Below are 23,189 nucleotides of genomic sequence, written 5' to 3'. Positions count from 1 at the left end.
GGTGCATTATTGCTATACAGTAGATAAAGGCACATATTGGAATCCTCAGAAATCCTCTGGGCTATGTTGCCCATCCATATTTCATTCAGTATGCAGGCTATTAGTTGCCATATTTTACACATGGAAACCTTATGCTGGGAGCTGGAATTGTGGGACACATGACAAGCAGTAAGAATATTCCCTCCATATTCCTTTGCATAAAGAGGTGCATTGTGGGTGTGTTTTAATGGACTCTGCTCAGCCTTCTTTCCTCTAATCTCAAACCCCAGTAAAGGAATGTGCTGTGGGCAGTGTGTCACGTATAACTTACAGCCAGGAATGGGAATTACTTTGATTTACATCACAATCTCTGCCTGAGCGCAGCACCCTCACTCAGCGACCATGAAAATCCCTGCACCATTTCATTTTAGTTTTTTTTCACAGGTTGTTACTTTTCTGAAGTGGAAGTTCTGTAGCACAAGCAATGGGTTTTCTCCATTAATTTTTTTTTTTTTTTTCTAAAGGCATTTAGTTTTATCCTGTTCCAGAAATGTATTTGCACAAATAGGCAGATCAGAAAGCTTATTGTGATTCCCATGTAGCAAACGGTTATGAATTTATGGGGGGGAGGTTCTAAGCATGTATATATAAATGATAAGCCGTAAATGCTACATGTCAGTATCTCAAACCAGGGCATAATGAACTCAATCATAATGTTAATCTTTTGTTCTTTAAATCTTCTGTGTAACATTCTGTCTTTCCAGGCAGGATCCTTGATGACTACTACTTCCAAAGGGGCCTTTGCCTCCATTCCCCGATCTCTAACAATAGTAAATAAGTCTGTTGAAGTACATGTGTAGTTATAAAGACACAGTATAGCCCCTTTTTCCACCAACATTAGTGCAAAACATGGGGCTGGTACTGAAGATAAAAACCATAGGCAAAATGTATTGGGAAAGATCCATGGTTTTTGTTATTTTTTGCACTAAACCAGTTAACATTTTAAGATTAAAGTAAAACCAAATTCTATTTCCTGGTCCCAATGAGTCAAACAAACCAGCAGCCACTGAGAGGCCTTTGTATAATGTATCTAAAAAGATAAGAGATTGAGACTAGAGGAAGGGGGTTTGTTTATACAGAGGGAGTTCAAATCATGTTATCTGTTTACGTAAAAAGGCCCAATTAACGCTCTTTCGTTTTATTTTAGCTCAGCAAAGGGATTGTGTTTTTTGGCAGATTTCTCATCTGTTCTTTAGAGTTTTTGGGTAAGGCACTGGTCTTCTCTTTTTATAAACTGCCACAAGGAGGTGCTCAGCTGGGGGAGTAGAACACAGCAATGGCCAGTGTCTGCTAGGGCTTCTTGTGCTCATTCCCTGTGGGCAGTGATGGGCTCTATCCCCTACTCAGAATGCCGCTGAGCAAAGCTGCAAGCAGAACAAGACCCCAAGTTGAGCTGAAAGATAGGAATGTGCCCAGGCAGCAGTTTTGACTCAGAGCTGATCTAAGCTACTATAGTTTGTAAGAGTAGTTGTATTTTTTGAATGTTGAACATCAAAGCTGCCCCCCATCATAAATTTACAGATAACAAAACATTTCTGTTTTATTTCCATTAATATCTAGGGCACCAATAAGTCTGTACTCCAGACCTTCCCAAAACTGGCCTTTAAGTTACCGTACCAGCAGCTAACAGGGTTAGTTAGTTGAATGCCAAACTAAATGTCCTTCAGGCTGGGTTCCCCTGAGGGGGCTAGCACCAGTTTGGGAACCACAGGTTTATATAAATTAACTACTCTATTTTTACATTATAGTGGCGCTGCTATTTCAATACAAACAGACTTACCCTTTTATCACCAAGTGGCATTGGCAGCTAAATAAAAATATAAACACAGCAGCATAAAACCCAGGAATGCACATTGTGTTACAGCTTTCCCATGAAAAGTTTATTAATCCCTAAAACTAGTCTGTATATTCCTAAACAAACCAGTCTGTAGCTCTCGGGTATAATACGTTCCAGGACAGATACGGGATCATGTTAACCTACTAACTGCAGTGTATATCCAAATGAAAGCTTGAGTAAAGTGCATCCTTGCCACTAGCCATACAGCAGCAATTTCCTCTTCTACACAGTATGATCAGAAATAATATATATCTTAATATCGATAAAAAACCCTTTCACGGTTGACCAAGAGTAAGAAGTCAAATTTCATATTCCGCCACCTACAGGGGAGGAGGAAGAATCTGACTACATGAAAGGTTGCATAAAAAATACAGCAGCAGAACCGTGCAGAAAATCTGTCGTGAATTAAATATGTTCTATAGAGATCCGCGAAGTCCATTGTTGCTGCACACACTGACTGCAACAGAAGCTCCCTTATAACTATTCACAAGTCTGACAGTCAGAGTCTGCTTGGGATATATTATATATACACGTGTCCAGGGGCTGGGGCGTTCAAGGTCTTCTTCGCCTGGGGAATTAAAAGAAAAAAGTAAAGGTTTTGTTTATTCCAATGAAGTTTCCCCCAACAATGAACGTAGTTTTATCCTGCCGTTTTGTACATCAGCTGGGCAGCCATAATACATTTTAGCAAAGGCAATACTGTATTGGGAATTGACATTTCACTGTATGACTGTCTCATGTCCAGTTCAGTGTGTTCCTTGTGGTATTTTTTATTATAGAGGTTTGTGCTTTATTCTGCTCTAATAATCTCTAATCTAAGGAGCAAAAAAGCTTTTTCTGCAGAGAACAGAGCAGTAATCAGAATAGGGATGTAGGCAGTTACCATTAGCTACTTACTTGGTCACACCATGGTGCTCATAGCCAGGCCCCAGATTTGATCCAGCTCTCATCTCTACAGCAACTGAACACTGGATAGAAAGATAAAGAAACAGCTCTCAGCACCACACGACACGGCAGAACTTTAACTATTGGCTGGGAGACGCAACACTCTAAGGAGCACATTTATCAAAATAGCAGTACATTTGCCAGAACAGTGATACCAAGTCACTAGAGATCCACTTTTCTTCTAACTATAACTGAATGGATTGAAGAGATGGGGAATGTTATGCGTATGGAAGAGTTCATTAGCAGCATCCAAGGGACACAAGATTTATATGTAAAGACATGGTCACCATGGGCGATGTCTTTGGAATTATAAGGTGTGACCGGACTAGGAGCTTCACTATAAGAAGATATGCTTTAAATAAAATGTCATGTATCAGTTGATTGAAATATAGATGTCATTTCATGATCACAAAAAACAAAATTACACCTACAACTTTTCCCTCAATTTTGTACATTTAGGAAAAAATCACATATTGATCAATTACAAAATTACAGTTGTTGCGAAAAACCCTGGGGCCCTTATGGGGAACATATATCAGATTGTGTTGCAGTGTCAGGGTGATCTCCCTCATGCACATCAATAAACTAATCTTGAATTTACCCAAATCTGATTGCATTTACAGATGAGCTCATCTTAATCTAGATTAAAGAAATTATATTTGAATGCAAATGGTTATTTTCTCAAATCCCTGCATTTCATGGAGGCTCCGCCTATTTGAGGAGTGTGAGAAAAAAATACACACTTTCATGGATTTCTATGGTATCTCAGTACATTAATGAGTCGGAAAGATGAAACTGTTCATAGTTTAGGTTCATCATAAATCTTGTGAAAATTTGTTTCAATCGCCAAAGCATTCATATATAAAGGGGGTCATTTAGCTCCCACTTGCTTCATTAAACGCAAATCTCTGACCTCACCCGTTGCTAAACATGCCCCTGATTCTAGGTGCTTATTAGATATTCCGCCAACATTTATTTCCCATTTATATTTATTGCCAAGAACTTTAGCTTACACTCACCCTGGTTTCTACATCAGTCCACTCTGAATCTGTAGTTTCTCCTTGCGGGGGCTGATTAGATGGGGAGGATCTGCGCTTACGGCTACAAAAAAAAAAAAAAAAAAAAAAAAAAATTGGTTAAAACATTCCAGTGCTCAAAGAACTGTGTATTCGGATGAGAGCGCTAAACACCTCCAAGCCACAGAACTTAGAGAGAACTTACCCGCCTGAAGGTGGAGACTGCTGCCTGAGTGTTTCAATGTCTGTGAACTGGACAGATTGGCCACCTCCACGTGTTTTAAATACATCACCCTTGAAAAGAAAGAAATGGAGGGGTGTGCTTAGAATAAACCTAAGGAGGAGCCCATCTTTCTCTTACACCACAAGTGCTCACCAAAACGTGACAATTCAACCCCTGCGCAGGAAGCACAAGGGCTACAGAATCCAGTTACTTAAAGGGAAATTACCCATTGTTCTAAAATTAGGACAAAGGACACTTCTGTAGGAATTTCTACGAACAATCATTAAAAAGAAATTATATAAAATAAATAATATAAAATGTGAGTGTGTGTGTGTGTGTGTGTGTATATATATATATACAAACCTGGATTTATCAACATTTTTGCACAACAGATACTGGGAATTTATTCAATGGTGCATAGTTATCAAATCTGAGCTACATTCTCTATTTTTCTCATCTCACCAGGTATTTACTATTTCTACCACTAATTTTCTCAAATTCAGAGTCACCTGAGTCTGGAAAATTCTACCAAGTTGAGTGATTATTTCATAAAACAAATACTAGTGTGCCCCATTGGATAGAATGGCTCTAATGGAGCTGCTGAAATGCTTAGGCAAGAAAAATGGATATCAGAAAACTTTGTTTATAGGAGAAATGCTTTATAAGTGAAAATCAAACTACAAAGAAGTCTTTGGTAAATCCGCTTGTTAAAACAAATCCAGGCTCAGTCACTGTTCGGGGAGAGAACTGAAAAGGGGCAAGTTCTCCATGAGAGCTGCCTAACAAATAATGCCCTTCGTGCCAGTGAGTGGAAAAAGGGACATGATCATATGTAGCAATTTCGGTTTCATTGTAGCAGCTTTGCAAAGTTAAAAATAGGTTGAAACTGCTATAATTTCCCAACATCACACAGAAGTCATACCTTGTATAGCTGAAATTCCCACAATCCCTTCTTCCTAAACCTCTGAACTGTGTATTACCTTAATAAGTTTAGTCTCAATCTCCCCATCCGAAGCCAGTTGCTGGTGTGTCAACATATACTTTTCGCATTTTGCCAGTGCCTTTTCACTGGCTACAGAGACTTTGATGGACTTGGGGATATGGGGTTGCATGACTGTGTCAGTCTCCACGCTACTGGTTGGCTTATGATCTACCCATCTCTCTGTCCCCGCTGAGCGCGAGCGACGGTGCCTGGGGTGAACCGGGGGTGCAGTCTGAGCAAGTCCAGTGAGCAAATCAAGACAAACGGGAAGAATCAGTAATCAATTACATTGAGTGGATTAACAGAAGCAGATCAGAGATCTGGTAACAGAACTGAATAACCATGCGTATCTTGTGGATTACTCTAATTGGAGCACCAGGAGATAGCCCTAATGAGTGTATCCTGCATCCCCTCCAGCAAGATTCACAGATGTACTTTGCAGAGAAACCTCTATGTACACAAGTGTAAGCCGGGGGAATGACAGAATAGGAGGAAAGGAGACGTTTTTGGATGACAAACCATATAATTGCATATAAGAACACAGTGCCAAGATAATTCTGTGGTTACCAGACCTGCTGATTGCTTACATCATACAATGATTTGTCTTTATTTAATCATCATATTAATGGCATGCTATCACATTCAACAGCAAAGCAGAAAGGCTGGGGCAGTTGCTGGTACTTAGGAGAATGTAGTTCTGTTTCCATAATGTGACCCAAACCATCAATTTCTCGCCAATGACTGTAGCGCAGCTGAGCCCATAAATCATATAGTGACACAGTAAGCAACCCGCCCAACATGCAAAGGACAGCAAAGCATTGGTAAGGAAAGACACAAGGACGTTGTTCAGAGTGCAATGGATGTGGGAAACGGAGCATTAGTCACTGGGGTACAGTCTGATGGTCAGTTAGGGTGTGATTTTAAGTAGAATGACTATATGCACCCCCACATAGCTCTGGAAGGCAAAATGAAGGTGATTTAGGGTGAACATGTATATGATGGCCTAGATATTCTTCTACTTGGATGTCTCTTCTCATAGATCTGAAAACTTGTTATAAGCCAGAGGGGCAAAATGCCAGGCCTCAAAGTGGGGCTTTGAAATAAAAAGGAGTAAACCCTACAAATGAATAAGATTATTTTATATACTGAATTTACTGCACCAGCCTAAAGGTTCAGCATCGCTTTAGTAGTAATGATCCAGTTAAGAGTGTCAGTGACACTGCACATGTTCAATGTGCTCTGGGCAGCTAAGCAGAAAATGAGGTTGGCCTGTTATATAAGCGGATGCTACAGGGCTGATTATTCATTTCTGGTGGTAATTGCACTGGTTTCTGAGAATCTGAATTAGTAATCAGTCCTGCATTATGACTTTTATAATAGCTATACTTACATACATGTATACACAATACATTGTGTCTGCCCCTAAGCTCAGGTAAAGGACAGATTCACAGTGCATGTGTTAAGAATTTGCAGAAGAGATGAAGCGTGGCATCACTGCTAAAGGGCAGGGCTTGCCTTGGGCTGGTACTGAAACCCAAACATAACGTGCAGTATTTGTATCCTACATCTTTGTTGTAGCTCTTACAGAGAGGGAACAGTGTGTACGAATGTTTTAAGCTCCTTTTTCAAGATAAACTGATGCTATGTAAAGTATGTTTTACACAGTCAGAAGCAGTGTGCCAGCTTATACATAAAGGATAGAATATAAAGCAGTCCATAAAGCTTCCGAGCCAGCCAAAGGCCATAAAAATGTCTTTGTAGGGCCGGCCGGGCAGATGTAATAGGTCACTAGTATCTTGGCTAACATGGGACATAACTTTTACTAATTAGATGCTTTTGAGGAACAGATTATTTCTTAAAAGAACTGGAATATCATTTTCAATTTTTTTTCTCCAGAAAACTGATTTCAGCAAAGGACAAAGCAACAAGCTAGTAACTTCCCTCTAACTCTAGCAAGACATACTGCATTGCCTTGATCTTTCCTCAAGGAGGCAGAAATGCAACGGCTGAAATAAGCACAGCTGTATATTTACTAAGGACCTGCAGTTTAGTCAATTGAAAGCAGATGCTGTTGCATCAAGTTATGCCATGGCATATGGGGCAAGAGAGCAATAGAGCAGGCATAACTTGTCAGTGGCAATGCACTAGGCTACAGTAAGCAGCAGTAATCACTGACTAATTACTCACTGACCCTGAAACACTGATCCTCTTCTAGATCTGTTTGTAGACTGGCTGCATTAACTGCTGGCCTGCTCTGTGCTGAATTACTCTTTCTAGCTTCCTCTGGCTCCTTCCGCCTGCGGCTGGAGCACCCATTGCTCTGAGGGGTGTGCTGGGGTGTCCTCTGTTCCCACTGCGTGACACATGAGGCCACGGATAGGCTGCCGCAGGAATTTGAGCGCCTGTGCAGCTGCAACCGTGCAGGGGTGGGCTGGGGAACTGGGTCACCCAGGAGCTAAAGAGACCAGAGACAATTAGTCAACACAAAAAAGCAATATATGGGGCACCTGGAATGCACTAAGTTTTAAATTAAGTCCTGCTCATATACAATTAGTAGTATCATACGGTCAACAGCAAATATATCTTGAAACATATAATAGCTTATTACAGCAGGCAAAAAATACACTGAACACTATAGCCTGACTAGAATAAGCTAACAGTGTAAGGAACCCCTCCAGCCTTGTTCAGCAGATTCTCATAAAGAATTGTATGAAGTTTTATAGCGCAACTAATGCCCAAGAGAAGCTAAGGTTACAATAGCGCCTCCCAACTCCCACAGCCAGCATCCCTGTGCAATATTAAAGGACCAAAAAAAGTCCAATGTTTCGACCACATCTATGTGATCCTCCAGGAAGATATGTTCGTATGTATATACACACACACTATATGCCAATATGTATTGGTATTTAAAGCTTGTTCAAACTCTATTGTACACATTGGAGGGACTCCAAAAAGTGGGGGCAGCACATATGGCACTCTTATATGGAACAGTATCTCTAGCCATGGGAAGCCGCACAGCAGGCCTACGCCATAAGAGGACTTGACATAACCTTAGCATCTCTAGCCCCTTAATTGCCCTTTAAAGGAACAGTAACACCAAAAAATTAAAGTGTATAAAAGTAACTAAAATATAATGTGCTGCTGCCCTGCACTGGTAAAAGTTGTGTGTTTACTTCAGAAAGTCTACTATAATTTATATAAATAAGCTGCTATGTAACCATGGGGGCAGCCATTCAAAGGAGAAAAGGCACAGGCACATAGCAGATAACAGATAAAACACTATTGTATTCTACATAACTTATCTGTTATCTGCTATGTAACCTGTGCCTTTTCTCCTTTTTTCCAGCTTGAATGGCTGCCCCCGTGGCTACACAGCAGCTTATTATATAAATTATAGTAGTGTTACTGTAGCAAACACACCAGTTTTACCAGTGCAGGGCAACAGTGCATTCTATTTTTATTACTTTGGTGTTACTGTTCCTTTAAAGAGAACCTGACAGTTTTCAGTTAACAATAGGCATGTCTTTAGAATTTAAAAAAATAAATAAATAGAAGCAGTAGTTTTAAAACTGCACAAGCAAAGCCCCATGGGGGAAAAAAAATGGAAACTATTAGAGAAGGACTCCTGGTATACTGTGCAATCCCAGCATTCTCCTCTTTACAAACGGAGGAGTTTCAGTGAAACAGCATGAGGCCCTGTCTCCCCAGTGCCCCCTGGCACCCCCCTTCCCCCCCATGCCAAGACACAAGGTTACACAAGGTTACACAAGGGAAGGAACACAGCACTAGGCCAAGGGACCACAATAATATACATGGGTGTAAGTAGATGAGCTACAGAGACTGTACCTAGCATTAGGTTAGTGTCAGTAGGACAAATAGTCACACAGTGGGGCTTATTTACCAATACTGAACACATTTATCACAATGTAGTAACCCATAACAACTAGAGGTTTTCATTATTTCATTGTTGATAAAACTTAATTGTGAGTGCTCTAAAAGTTATTTGTTAAAGTTATTTTCCATCCTCTCCCTTCCCTCACCATGTACCACTGCCCTCTCTCCTTTTAGCTTCTGTGTTTCGTTCCCCAGACCAGTTTTCTCGCCTTCCAATTTTCTGTACCCATATTCTGATTTCTCCCCAAGGACCATTTTTTTTTCTGCTCTTCCCTTTCACCCGGTTCCTTTTACTTGTGACCCACAACTTTCCCTCCTTAGTCTCTAATATTCATTCTTATACACACTCCTTTTAACTGCTATCCACAATCCTTATTACATTGGCACTCCATTATTCACTTCTTTCCTGTTTTCTTTTAATGTTCCAGCCAAAATCATTTACTTTCCCTTTATTTAAATTATTATGCTTTGGTAAAATGAGAGCTTGCCTATCACAAACGAGAGAGCAGGGCAGAATGAGTGCTATCTTGCGGATTTAACAAATATGTAACAAATAAAAGGGAAGGGAAAAAATGGTGAAATGGGAGGAGAAAGCAGGTCACAGGGTAGCAGTCTATAAAAGGGCAAGCAGCAGGCCACCATTTGGCTGAGCAACACTTATGAAATGATGAAAATGATTGCTGATAAATCCAGGACTAGCAACACATCCAAAACAAAGAACCCAAGCTCAGAGCAAACTAAATTAGCATCTTGCAGCACAGATACAGTAAACCAGGCAGTGCTTTGTAACCAGCCATCAAGAGCTGCAACACTGTCTCTGGGATTTACTAGCGTTAAACAATACAAAGCACAATTTCATTAGCTGGAAAAAAACATGTTAAATAGACAAGTTCTAAAAAAAACTGAGCTCTAGGCATAGAAATGGTATAACTGGGGGAAAAGACAGTTTCTGCAAATGTACTTCCCCCTCGTGTGGGGAGTTACACCTATTTTTCCAACATTCCAATGCAGATGTTACATGATAAAATGCAAAGCTTTGAATATTTAACCATCAGAACATCCCCACTTAACCACCAGAGTGAAATATAAACCCACCACCTACAGACAGTGCGACTACTCAAACATGCAATTGCCTACCCTCTCATTAGTGAGTAAATATGTATCAATGTAATACATACAGGTGCAGGTGAAGGTGAAATGGATCTGACAGGTACCCTTGGCTCTCTGTCCTTCTCCCTGGGTGGCCGCTCTGGTTTATCTCCCTTTGTCTCTGTCACAATTGCTTTAAGTTGTTTGAGCTTCTCATCTTTTACCCAAAGCTTGTTTTGCATCTCTAGCTGTTTGGCTGCAACACGCCGCTCCTATGGGAAATGGAAAGCACAAGTTTATAGATTGTTATTAGTTTAATAACAATTTTATGTTGTTCTCAATAGAGCAGAACAGTATAACTAAACAGTGACTTTAATGTGGTTCTTCACATTGTGGTGAAGGTGGCAATCATATGTCCTTTTTAAAGGAGGTATATTCTTCATTATAACAAATGCATACCAGACACCAAACAAGTTACTTGACAGATAAAGACAATGTCACCCAATCATTAATAGCCCTGCACTAAATACTTACACATTCCTTCTCCCATTTCATAGCATTCTCATTCATCATTCCCTGCAGACGAGCCTCCAGCCTTCTCTTATCAGATAGCTGCCGCTGCAGCTTCTGCTGATGGCTATCCAAGTCTTGTTGCATTGTGCGTTTTTCATCCTCATAGATTGTTGTTGTCTTCTCCAAAATATCAATCTAGGAAAATCAAAAATGGTTTTCTAAAGCTTATTCTACAAATGATTATTACATACCAGTAGTTGCTTCAATACCTGCATTCTTACTAAGTAAGATATATGTCAACTTGCCTTATATTCCAGTGTCTTTATTTTCTTGTCTAGACGTTCCATTTCGGATTTCTGTGAGGCTATCATCTTGTCTTTTTCTGTCATTCTCCCCTGTGCAATGTTTTCTTTGGCTGTAACTACACCATTTAGGTCTTGCAGCATAGCTCTAAAGGTAGAAACTAAAGAGACAGAATTACATAGCACACTACATTCCAAACAGAATTCACACACAATTCACAAATGTTCTATCCTTATATTAGGAAAATTAAAAGGACAAGTAATATATAGTTATAGAATTTTAAATCTGTCTAAATGCCAAACTGGAAACTCAGGGCATAGTTTGAAAATTTTGACTTGAAGGAAAATTAGAACAAAAATGTTTATTCAAATAAGGTATTTCCCTCTTTGGGCACTATTGTGCCTTTAAAAAGGAGATATTACAAGCTTTAATCTCAGGTTTTACAATAGGCAAGGGTTGACACAATTAGTTGGTATTAATGATTAGCGCAGTACGAGATTGCAACTCACCATTTTTGTTGAATTCTTCAGCCATCATCTGCCTGATCCTGCGCCGTTTCTCCAGGACCTCAATGAGTTTTGGGAGAGTGTGATCATCATTAGCATCCAAAAGCTCACAGGATGGGAGAGGAGGAAAGCTTTGTATCAGAATCTCCACTACCGCCTGGTCTTCTGCATCTGTTCAAATTATGAAAGTTAGGAGTAGTGGCTTCCAGAGTTTCAGAATAAGAAACTAAGACCCTATATATCCCCCTTAGCTCATATTTAAATAAAGCCAAATTACATTATTAAGAATGTTTATTATCCCCAATATCCTGTCACCCAGTTTGTGTCTGCTGGGTATACTGGAAACACTACAGCTGGGACCCCCAGCTAAGTTATGATATCTGCAACTGCTATATTATGCCAAAAAGGCACTACTACTGCACTGGAAAGCTACAGGACCACCCTCACTGAACTTTTGGAAACAACTTAGAAATGACTCCCTACCAAAGCAGAAACTAGTATACCAAGCTCACGGATGTCCAGACAAATTCAAGGCCATATGGGGATCGTGGCTTATGGCAAACACACCACCTCAAAGGAATCTGAACAGTCAGTGAAAGGATAGTGCTGACAAAGGAATAGAGCACATATAACCCTCCGACTATGCATTCCCCCCCAGCTCACTCCCCCTCGCTTCCTTCCCCTCCCTTTTCTCTTTCCCCTACCCCCCTTGAATTTCTCTCTCATCGTCTGTCTGAAAGGGACTGTTCCCTTAATGGTGTTGTAAAAGTTAAAATGAAAAAAAAAAAAAAAAAAAGAATGTTTATTATTTCACTGGGCAATATGATTGACTGTCATATTTAAACAGAAAACTGACCCTAAATATCAACCTAATTAGTGTGTGCTTACCTAGCACATATCTACACTGAACTGTATCAGACAGTCATAGTTTACCCTGAAATTTCACTCTGAATGGCCTTCAAGCTGAGTTTCCAGTTCTAAAGGAATCTTCTTTCCTAATTTCTGGTCTGCCCCATAGTTTGGGAACACTGAATGAAAGTAGTAACCATTTTTAAAGAATCTTACTTACCCCCATTAATTGGCCCACCACGGTCTTCCAACCTGCGCGTAAGCTCCTCCTTAAACGCCTGGTTTCTGTAGCGTCGTCCTGGGGTCAGACCACAAATGGGCTTGTCTACAGGTCTTGCCACTTCAACTTCCTGGGTCATCTCAGCAAACCGCATTACTTGCTGTTGTAATACATATTAGGTTGTTATACCTGTACATCTAGTCAATATTCCTTTATCAAGGGTTTAGGTTTACCAAGGTTTGAGTTCTACTCACCAAGCTTTCCTCAAAATCATCAGCTTTAGGGTTGACACATACAATCATACGTACTTTCCCTTCCCCATCAAAGTAATTCTTGAACAGATGAGTTAACTTGGAGTCTCTATAGGGTACCATCTGTCCAAAGTAGTACAAAATAAATTAAAATATTTAAATGTAAGCAACATACACATCTATATGCAGACATAACAGGAAGTTAGTTATGGTAACTATTTCCTTGTATTTGCACTGACAAACACTGCTCCAAGCAAAGTCAAGAGCCCCTTTAAATACCCCTACCTTGTTTGTTCCACAGAGTTGGTTTTCTCGGAGGACTTCTATGCAGGTTCTTAAAGTCATCAGTGATTGGTTGATATTCCCTGCATTGGTTAGAACAGTTAGTAATCAATTAAAAAGTGCACAAGGCATTACACCTACTATGTCTGACCTTACCTGCTTCACGTAATCTGCTTCCCTCTGCCTTGGTGCGGTTTGTCCTTTCGCTTCCTGCCAAATCCACAAGAGAAAGCTGGCTCAGAGTGATCTGTTCCCGCTCCTGTACACAACAGCCAAAATTGTCATTAAAGGGAAAATAAAACATGAGCAAAACAGCACTTTTCAACTTTTTCCTGTAGTGTGACAGGTATAAGATCTATTATTCAGAATGTTTGGGACATGGGGGTTTTCAGATAAGGAATCTTTAAGTAAGTTGGCTCTACATAACTTAAGCCTAGATTATTTAATGTTTAAATGATTTTAGCAATTAGGAGTGTTTGGTCACCAATGTGGATTTACACAGGCAGCTTTGTTTGAATCAAGTACAAGGCAGAGTTTTATTTTTTTTTTTTTTAAGAGAAAAGGGATGTCACTTGTAAAAATTATAAGTATTTGTTTAAAATGGCATCTGGGAGAAAGCCCTCCCATAGTTCTGAGCTTGCAGGATAATGGGTTTTTCTGATAATGGATCCTATACCTGCATTATGTATTCAATGGGCAAATAATATTCAAATGTCTTAAAGCAGAGACAATGAGCTGGGGGCCATAAATGTGAAAAGAATAAGCAATTCCAGTCACCTGCAAAACATTATCTCCATCAGCATCAAGGGGAGCCTGTGCTAACTTTATCATGAAGACACTGTGGGAGCGGCTTGATTCACGATTTAGTTGAGTGTTTGCAATCCGTCTCCTCTTTTGACCTAAATATTGTTACAATTAAAAAAAAAAAACTATTGAAGATTTGTCATCATTAATCATTGCAGATTCTTGTTTAGTATGCTAAAAATCTAACCTTTCCAGAAGATATCAAATGCCTCTTCAGTAGATTTGACTTCAACCTCTGTACATCCTGCAATATACATGTTGTGGTTCAAGTCTTCACGCAGTATTCTGGACTGTGGTGGTCTGCAGCATACAGAATTTAAAATTTAACAACAAAGGCAGGCAAAATACAAAGTGACACATTAAGGAAATCTCTTGCAAAATGTTAGATTGGTGAGCAGAGGGATCAGCCATGCAAAATGCATACATCTACAAAGCTTTACATGAAAAAAGGAGGAGGGGATAGAGGAAAAGAACAAATAGGAAGCCTACTACAAATAGGGGAATCTAGCTAAAAAAAAAAAAAAAGTGTGGGGAGGGAAATGTTACATAATCCACATACATAAACTCTGCATTCCTTCCGGGCGTGTTCCACCTGATAAAGGAATAGGAATAAGTTACAACTTCTACACTAAAATATTTTGCCTCACTCCACTGAAACAGGACAATAATTACTTGGGCTCAATTGTCCCTTCCAATTTTGTGTGTGGGGGTGGGGTTGCTGCAAATATAAACCACACTTGGGTCTAAGACAAAACTGCATACAAAACTTGTATGGTCACTTTCTCCAAAGTATTTACTTTATGGCAAGATGTGCCAAAATAAACATTGGATACAAATCAGCCCATCTAAAAGGTCTATAAAATCTTTAGCCTTAGAACCCGGACTAATTTATAATAAAAATTAAGGGTGATCAAGATTACAGATCAATACATAGATCCCAGAAAGTTTATTGCACATTATTAGCACAATAAGATCTCATGAATAAGTCAGTTATTAGAAAATAAGTTGAAAATAAACACTACTTAAACGCTGAGTACATATTTCCTCTTGGAGTTAAATGACATGTGCCAGTAAGTCTCAGCATTATAGAAAAAGCTGCCCATACATGGTCAGGTCTGTTCATTTTGCCACAAAACAAACACATACTTACCAGATATTTCTACCACCACTGTGAGCCAAATGATGATAATCCAGTTGTTTGTCTCAAAGGCTCAATATTTAGATTATACTTTGGGCCTAGGGAGACCCATCTGGAGACAACTGTATTAACATACTTACAGTACTAAAGTAATTTGCTCTGCGAACAGGGCCTTGCTAATAGCTAAAATTGACTGAAAGCCTAGATGGCTTTGGAACTGTTCTGGTAGCATTAGGTGTCAATTAAGTTGATAAATATTGATTTTTATTGTTTTTTTTTTTTACTGCAATCAGCACATTATAGATCGACTTGAAACAAAGTGGTTTGTATGACCTAAGCACTTCCATCAGTATCCAGCAACAGAAAAGGTTTAAGGTGCATATAATAAATAATAGGACATTTAATTCATATTTTGTGCTTACTTTGGTTTAATGGGATCCAAAGGCACCTCCTCCAACAGGTCATAGATATAGTTGTTGTAGATTTCAATATAGGACACAAATACACTGTAAACACTGTCCTCATCGACATCTTCTACTTTGCACTGTTCCTGAATATTTATCATATCTGCAAACTCTGGATCCATTCGCTGCCTGTTTGTTACAAAGTTTAGTCAGAAAAATAGACTGGATTATTTTCATCCAGTAATCGTTATACTGTAGTTATTATTACCTGCTCAAAGGCGTTCTGGTAATCAACTGTGGCTGGACCTCTCTCTTCTGCCTCTCTAACAGAGCATCAACTTCATTCTGCACATCCATGCCATTCTTATCATCAGGCTTAAAAACCTGCACATCATGCAAGTGATTAATTAATGTAAAGAAATAGGGAGTTTTAAAAACAAAACAATTCATACAACTAACATATATTCAAGATGCTGATTTTTATTATCCCTAAACAATGAGGAATCTTAACAAAAAATCTACATAAAAGCTTTTATAAGAGATTAGCAATACAGACTAAATCCTGCACCAAATACAAAAAATTTTCTAGTGGTGAAAACACATACATATCTCTTTGCTTGAAAGTTGCCAATGCTGTTGAAAATCATGCTGAGACAGCGTGGCAGGAGTCCACCATCCCCTGGAGAACCAGTCATTGTATGCGTTTTTCCACTTCCAGTCACGCCGTATGTGAAGAGAAGCCCTGGAACAGAATTTACACATAAAAAGGTCAGCTACAGCAGAAATTCAATACAAATTGTTATCACCAAGAACTGACAACGCTTACCATTTTTACCCCGGATAACATCTTCCACTAGCGGCCTGGAGACAACATCAAACAACTCCTTTTGGGTCACCTGAGTCCCAAACACTTGTTTATAAGAATACTGGGTCTGAAAAGATAAGGAGTATTCACATCCCAAGGTAACTTACAACAGCACAAAACAATATGAAATTAACAGTATGTCCACAATAAGAAGTACAAGCAAACTAAAAGAATCTCACCTCTTTGTATTCCCCGTTCCGATTGGCCTTGCAGCCATCTGGTGGATGCAGCTGCACTGTGGTCTCATTGATAACCTCAATACAGCACTCCTGATCAGAGGGGCTTAAAGGGCGCACTCTGCAGTAAACCTTTAGAGAAAGATTTATACAAGTTAGAAAAACTCACATTCTGCTGGGTGACCTATGGTCATATCCAGCAAATGGAAACAGGCCACAAATTTTGAGCTCTGTATTTACACTTTACTTGGGAACCAGTCATTAAATCTTTAGCTGTTGGCCAGCTTTGATCTTGCCAGACAAGTGTAGTGTAGTGTAAATAAAGAACATGGAAACACAGTGCTCGTAGTCTAGTATGGATGATTCTGCAATTTATGAAGAATCAGTGAACAGTTAAAGGCACACTAACTAAACATTTTCTTTGCTCCTAACCACTTCTCTACAGCATATAAGCAATTGTGAAAACTGTGTCTGTGCTATAAATGGACAATTTCAAGCACCAAGTGACATCAGGTTCATTATTATTGCCCACGAGGCCAGCACCTAACATATCCTTTAGTTACTATAACTTATTCAGAAGGCGTATTATTATGATACCAATAAGTACCTTTCAATACCAGATGTGAATCTAAGCATTCTTTCTTTCTTCTATCTACTGCTGCCTGTCTTATAGTATTTCTTGTCTGTAATTATTGATATTATAGCAAACATTTTATTGATTATCACTGTCAGACTATTGCCAGCTAAGCTTGCATCCCAAGGCTAGTGCCGCCTCTGTAAATATACAGGTCCTTCTCAAAAAATTAGCATATTGTGTTAAAGTTCATTATTTTCTGTAATGTACTGATAAACATTAGACCTTCATGTATTTTAGATTCATCACACAGATTGCCCTTGATAAAACACAGTGGACCAACACCAGTAGCTGACATGGCACCCCAGACCATCACTGACTGTGGGTACTTGACACTGGACTTCAGGCATTTTGGCATTTCCCTCTCCCCAGTCTTCCTCCAGACTCTGGCACCTTGATTTCCGAATGACATGCAAAAGTTGCTTTAATCCGAAAAAAGTACTTTGGACCACTGAGCAACAGTCCAGTGCTGCTTCTCTGTAGCCCAGGTCAGGCGCTTCTGCCGCTGTTTCTGGTTCAAAAGTGGCTTGACCTGGGGAATGCGGCACCTGTAGCCCATTTCCTGCACGCGCCTGTACACGGTGGCTCTGGATGTTTCTACTCCAGACTCAGTCCACTGCTTCCGCAGGTCCCCCAAGGTCTGGAATCGGTCCTTCTCCACAATCTTCCTCAGGGTCCGGTCACCTCTTCTCGTTGTGCAGCGTTTTCTGCCACACTTTTCCTTCCCACAGACTTCCCACTGAGTTGCCTTGATACATGCTAATTTTTTGAGATAGGAGTTTTGGGTTTTCATGAGCTGTATGCCAAAGTCATCAATATTAAAACACTAAAAGGCTTGAACTACTTCAGTTGTGTGTAATGAATCTAAAATATATGAAGGTCTAATGTTTATCAGTACATTACAGAAAATAATGAACTTTAACACAATTTGCTAATTTTTGGAGAAGGACCTATACTGGTGGAGAAGACACCAGTCTGCCCTGATCCAGAAAACAATGCTCCATTCTGCAGTGAGATTACAGATTCAACATGAATTTTTCCCTGAGGGAGTGTAAAACTCCCAAGCTATATTTCTGACCATAAAGTTGAATTCCAGACAGACCAGAGGAAAGGCATGTCATGTTCCCAACAGACACTACCGCTATCAATCCACCTTCCAGGGAATTTGACAGTTACCTCCTAGGAACTTGCTGTCTGCTCTGATAGATGGTTCATTATACTCGCCAGTACTGAATATATTGCCATTGTGAGGTGTATACTTACTCCAACTGGGTCTTTCTGGTTCGTGCTAGGCTTTTTTGGTGGGAGTCTTCGAGGGGGTTTAGCTGGTCGCATGCTGGAGAAGAACAACGATTAAAATTAAACAGGTATATCAACATTGAAGCAAACCTACATGGCCTGTAGTTTGGAAGTAAGTCAACGAGGTCATTTTTATTTCTACTAAGAGGCAGATCTCTATTTTTTTTTAAGGCTAATGATACATAATGAGACAAGTGAAAAGCACCCATGACTGTGCCCAAAGACTGCAAAGAACCCCTGAAAGCCCCCCATATAATAAATCTTCGCTATTTTGGGCAACTAATCAACTGGGACTGTTGCTAAAGAATAGTTAGCTAGGTCTAAAAGATGCATGTTTATCTGTCTCTTAGCTAATCCTCCCTTCTGTGGCCTAAATATGGTCAGGACAACGGTTAAAGGAACAGTAACACCAAAAAATGAAAGTGTATAAAAGTAATTACAATATAATGTACTGTTTCCCTGCATTGCTACAATTGGTGTGTTTGCCTCAGAAAGACTACTATAGTTTATATAAGTAAGCTGCTGTGTAGCCATGGGGGCAGCCATTCAAAGGAGAAAAGGCACAGGTTACTTAGCAGATAACAGATAAACCCCCATTATATGGGGCTTATCTACTAGTTATCTGATATGTAACATGGGCCTTTTCTCCTTTTTTCCAGCTTGAATGGCTGCCCCCATGGCTACACAGCAGCTTATTTATATAGTAGCTTTTCTGTAGCAAAAACACCAGTTTTTTGCAGAGCAACAGCACATTTTAATTACTTTAAAACACTTTAATTTTTTGATGTTACTGTTCCTTTAATATTTTTTAACCAATTGTACCGGTTGTTATATTTTATTTTGCGATTGGTCTCACGCCCTATAAAAAAAACTTTGTAAATGAGGTGTGACCTTTAGCCTATGAGTAAGTGCCCTTTAGGCACGAAATGCATTAGGTTTTACATATCTTAACAAAATTTATATATTTTCATCCTTACTTCACTACTGCGATTTTTTTGTATTTTTTTGGACTTTTCCCAGTCCAATTGCTACTTAAAAGGTTTTTAGCCTGTGACCTGGACGGAGGTTTCAAATGCGATATAGTCTTTATTCATTATTTTTTTTTATATACTTTGTTATTCCATTTTTTATCATTGAGGCAATGTACACGCATACTGTCTTTACTTTTAGATTAGTCCCCTCTCCAAAAATGCTGAATAAGCAAGATAGCCAACTTTTGAAACATATATGTGATCCAAGAGCTGTCCAAGCTTTACTAAAGTCTATCAAACAGCTGTTACAAACTGATACATTAGGTGCAGCCATGTTTCTGATGGTACTGCAAATGCATCAATAAGTGTATCAAATGTTAAGTTATTTTTCTGTCGTAACATCAGTTACCAAGTTTTTAACTTCCTCCTTTATGGCTTGGTTCTCAAACATTTGTGAGTTTAAATGGCTAAAAGGGGATGTAAACCTAAAGTGTAAATGCTTCCTAATGAAAAAAAATAATTCTAAGCAACTTCCTACAATATGCATTAAATATATGATTTTAAAGTCAAAATGAAAACTACTGCACTATTTCTGGAACTACTGCAGCCACGTTAGCCCTGCATGCTTCTTCACAGGTCCATTTTAGCTGCTTTCTACTACACTGTTTTAAGCTCAGAAGCACCAGGGCAGAACAGAGAAAGGAAAATACACACTGCTATATTTGTAAAACAGATAATGTACTTGGATTTAGCTCTCATACCCGCATTGTGGGGAAAATCTAAATTTATCAGTAGGGGTAAGGTAACAAATATACTTCTGGTGCCAGCAGCCGAAAGCATTGAATCCCCCTGGGTGCAGGCACACGTAGCCGTAATCCGCCAACAAACGCCAAGTCTCACTTTAGAATGCAATGAGGATTAAAAGAAGAGCCGGAACAAAACAGTCAGCACAACCCACTAAATATCTTCACCACAGTGAACATTCCCCACTGGTCACTTGCCACTGGAACTTGATAGGGAATAATTGTAGACAGCACTACACTGCAAGAATTATATATTGTTTAATTACTATTATAAGAATTATTAGCTTAAAATGGACTGTATGGGTGATGGGCTTCCCATAATTCAGAACTTCCTGGATAATGGGTTTCCGGATAAGGATCCCATACCTGTATATCTTTGGTTCTCCCAGTAGCAAACAGAGCAGAATACTAGCACAAAATGATAAGCTAACAACCAGGGGAGCCACAACAGGTGGAAAGCAAAGCAAATTCTAAAGGAGATGTAACCAAGATGCAGGTGCTCTTCTTGCATATGTTCTGGTCCGGTTCAGTCATTGACTGGTTTTGGAAATAATTCTCAAAAAGCAGTTCTTGGTTGGTAATTACAAGATAATTGGCTTTGGTGCTGCTCTTTTATTGTGATACAGCATTTAGTCATATTTTACTATCTACTGCACTCCCACATCTTCTAAATGCAGTTAAGATCTGACTACCCAGGTACTAGAAGTCTAAAACTAACTAAAAATAAATTCATTTGTTAAAACCTAATTTAGCTTGTCCTTTAAACAATGTAAAAGTCCACATTTAACAAAGTTATAATTTTATTTAAGACAGCTCCTTCAGCACTATGTGAATTTTGAGTACATTAGTTAAATCCAGACGCAAGTAAATGCATTCCTGAGCAAGGAGAGGCATCCTGTTACAAAGAGAAATGCCAGACATGCGCCTAACCGAAGCACACTGGAGCTCTGTTCAGCCAGAGTCAGGAAAGCTGCTCAACGTTCCATCAGCGGCAAATACCTGCTGTGCCATGGCTGTAAAGTGTCAATTCTTTTTTAAGGCCCTTGCCACACAAGACTCAATTGCACTTAATTACGGAGGTACTCTTCGTTCCATAGGCCTTATTATTTTTTTAAATTGTATCCAGTTGCTAGGTGACAATCCCCAGAAATTAAATCTGCCTGAATGACAAAGATGAATAGGCAGCTATCTGAATAGAAAGTTAACTGGATATTAATGTGTATGAATGGGCCCAGTGATTAAAACAGGTGAAAGAAGTTGACACCTTATCTCTGTAAAACAGCACAGACATTACAATCACATCCTGTGCGGCTAATTTGCAATGGATTCAGATGCATGCCACAGACTGCAGGTCCTGCCATACAACCAGGTGATATGCATATGAATTTCTTCCTAAGGAATTAGCTTTTGAGTCATGTTCCAAAAGGTTACGGAGGAGATAAAATCAGAATACTAAATAAAACAAACAAACAAAAGGATAAATTGCACTGAAGAGCAAGACTGAACAGGAGACACAACTCATTGATAGGAACCCATGATACACAAGGTTCCTGGTTGCCATATTCCTCTGCACCTGCATGGCTTCATTATATAGATTGTAAGCTCTTGCGAGCAGGGCCCTCTGATCCTATGTGTTACTCTGTATACCCTTGTTTGTAAAACTTTGTAAGATACCTGTTTGATTAAATTTATTGCAAAGCCCTGCATAATTTGGTGGCGCTATATAAATAAATGAAGATGATAATGCTTATGATAGCCAGTATTCTTTCTGCATGTTCCAGTCCAGGAGCCTGTGCAGCAGGGGAACAAGTATAGAAAGCAAGGCAAAGCTGCTCACTAGTGCTCAGTGGGATGGGGCTCATTTAGCAACCTGGCACAGCAGTCTCATACAGCCATCCATTAGTCTGACAGGGATCCATACAAATGGCAGCAATTTAAAAGCCTTTATTGGCCAGAGATCCTGACATATGCCAGTCGGCCAGAGCTGCATGTGTGCCTATGGGCCCAGTAAAGGTGCCCATACACTATAAGATCCGCTCGCTTGGCGATGTCGCCAAGCGAGCGGATCTTTACCCGATATCCCCACCTACGGGTTTGGATTACATTTGCGGCCATGGGCAGTCGGTTCGGGGACCGCATCAACGAGCCAATATGGTCCCCGATCCGACTGGATTTTCTAACCTGGCCGATCGATATCTGGCCAATTTCAGGCCAGATATCGGTCGGCCAGGCCGCTCGTTTCTGCCCATACACGGGCCGATTAGCTGCCGAGTCGGTCCAAGGGACCAATATCGGCACGTGTATGGGGGCCTTAAGGATCACTAGTTAGCCAGCCTCATGTATGGGCACAGCTGGTATCTAGTAAGCTCTTTTGGGCAGGGCGCTCTTCACCCCTTGTATTGGTTACTGATTGCTTTATATGTTACTCTGTATGTCCAGTGTATGAAACCCACTTATTGTACAGCGCTGCGGAATATGTTGCCGCTTTATAAATAAATGTTAATAATAATAATAATAATAGATTCATATAGATTGTAAGCTCTTTTGGGCAGGGCCCTCTTCACCTCTTGTATTGGTTATTGATTGCTTTATATGTTACTCTGTATGTCCAATGTATGTAACCCACTTATTGTACAGCGCTGCGGAATATGTTGGCGCTTTATAAATAAATGTTAATAATAATCTAAGCAGCCTGCCTTGTGTTCTCTCATATATAAGTCTATGGCTGCTGCCCCTCAGGGAAAGCCCACCTGTCAGTACAAATGCAGCGGATCCCGCCCGTTAGTCCCTATCTCATTGGCTCGTATACATTTAAGTGTCCGTAGTTGGCAGTTTTAAATTGTAATCACGGGTAGGTTATTTCGGTACGGTTTGCTGACCAACACATGCGTACAATGGCCTCTTGCCATTCCCCTCTCCCCTTGCTAAGGCACCATATCTAGCCAAACGCACTTCCCTCCCCCGAAACAACCTGTACTTACGCGCTCTTCATTTCCGAACCCTTTCTCCTGCAAGCGCCGCTTTAATCTCACGACTAGAAGCGACTTTTATTTTTCCCTCGGGTTTCGCTCAGCTGGTATCCTAGTATCAGCCACTTGCGCACAACCTCCAAACTTCCGCTTCCCGCGCATTGTATTTTTTAAATT

General features: G+C 39.9%; 1 protein-coding gene across 9 annotated transcripts; it reads right to left on the bottom strand.

Annotated features, from left to right (window-relative positions):
• Positions 1-1,809: 1,809 nt before the first annotated feature.
• Positions 1,810-23,163, bottom strand: kif23 (kinesin family member 23). 9 transcript variants are annotated; one of them, XM_012958903.3, is made up of 24 exons: positions 23,025-23,163; positions 18,234-18,306; positions 16,340-16,468; positions 16,122-16,227; positions 15,901-16,037; positions 15,564-15,679; positions 15,314-15,484; positions 14,313-14,345; positions 13,941-14,053; positions 13,727-13,848; positions 13,106-13,208; positions 12,953-13,032; positions 12,671-12,790; positions 12,417-12,576; positions 11,351-11,518; positions 10,844-11,001; positions 10,560-10,733; positions 10,115-10,297; positions 7,234-7,497; positions 5,041-5,274; positions 4,043-4,131; positions 3,841-3,922; positions 2,774-2,844; positions 1,850-2,444 (listed from the first exon to the last, which is right to left on the bottom strand). In XM_012958903.3, exons 1-24 carry the CDS (start codon positions 23,033-23,035, stop codon positions 2,429-2,431), a joined length of 2,913 nt encoding a protein of 970 aa, XP_012814357.1. In that variant the 5' UTR covers positions 23,036-23,163; the 3' UTR covers positions 1,850-2,428.
• Between the last annotated feature and the right edge of the window lie 26 nt (positions 23,164-23,189).

Source organism: Xenopus tropicalis, chromosome 3 (genome assembly GCF_000004195.4).
Source record: "Xenopus tropicalis strain Nigerian chromosome 3, UCB_Xtro_10.0, whole genome shotgun sequence".
NCBI lineage: Eukaryota > Metazoa > Chordata > Amphibia > Anura > Pipidae > Xenopus > Xenopus tropicalis.
This window is presented reverse-complemented; position numbering and strand designations above follow the sequence as displayed.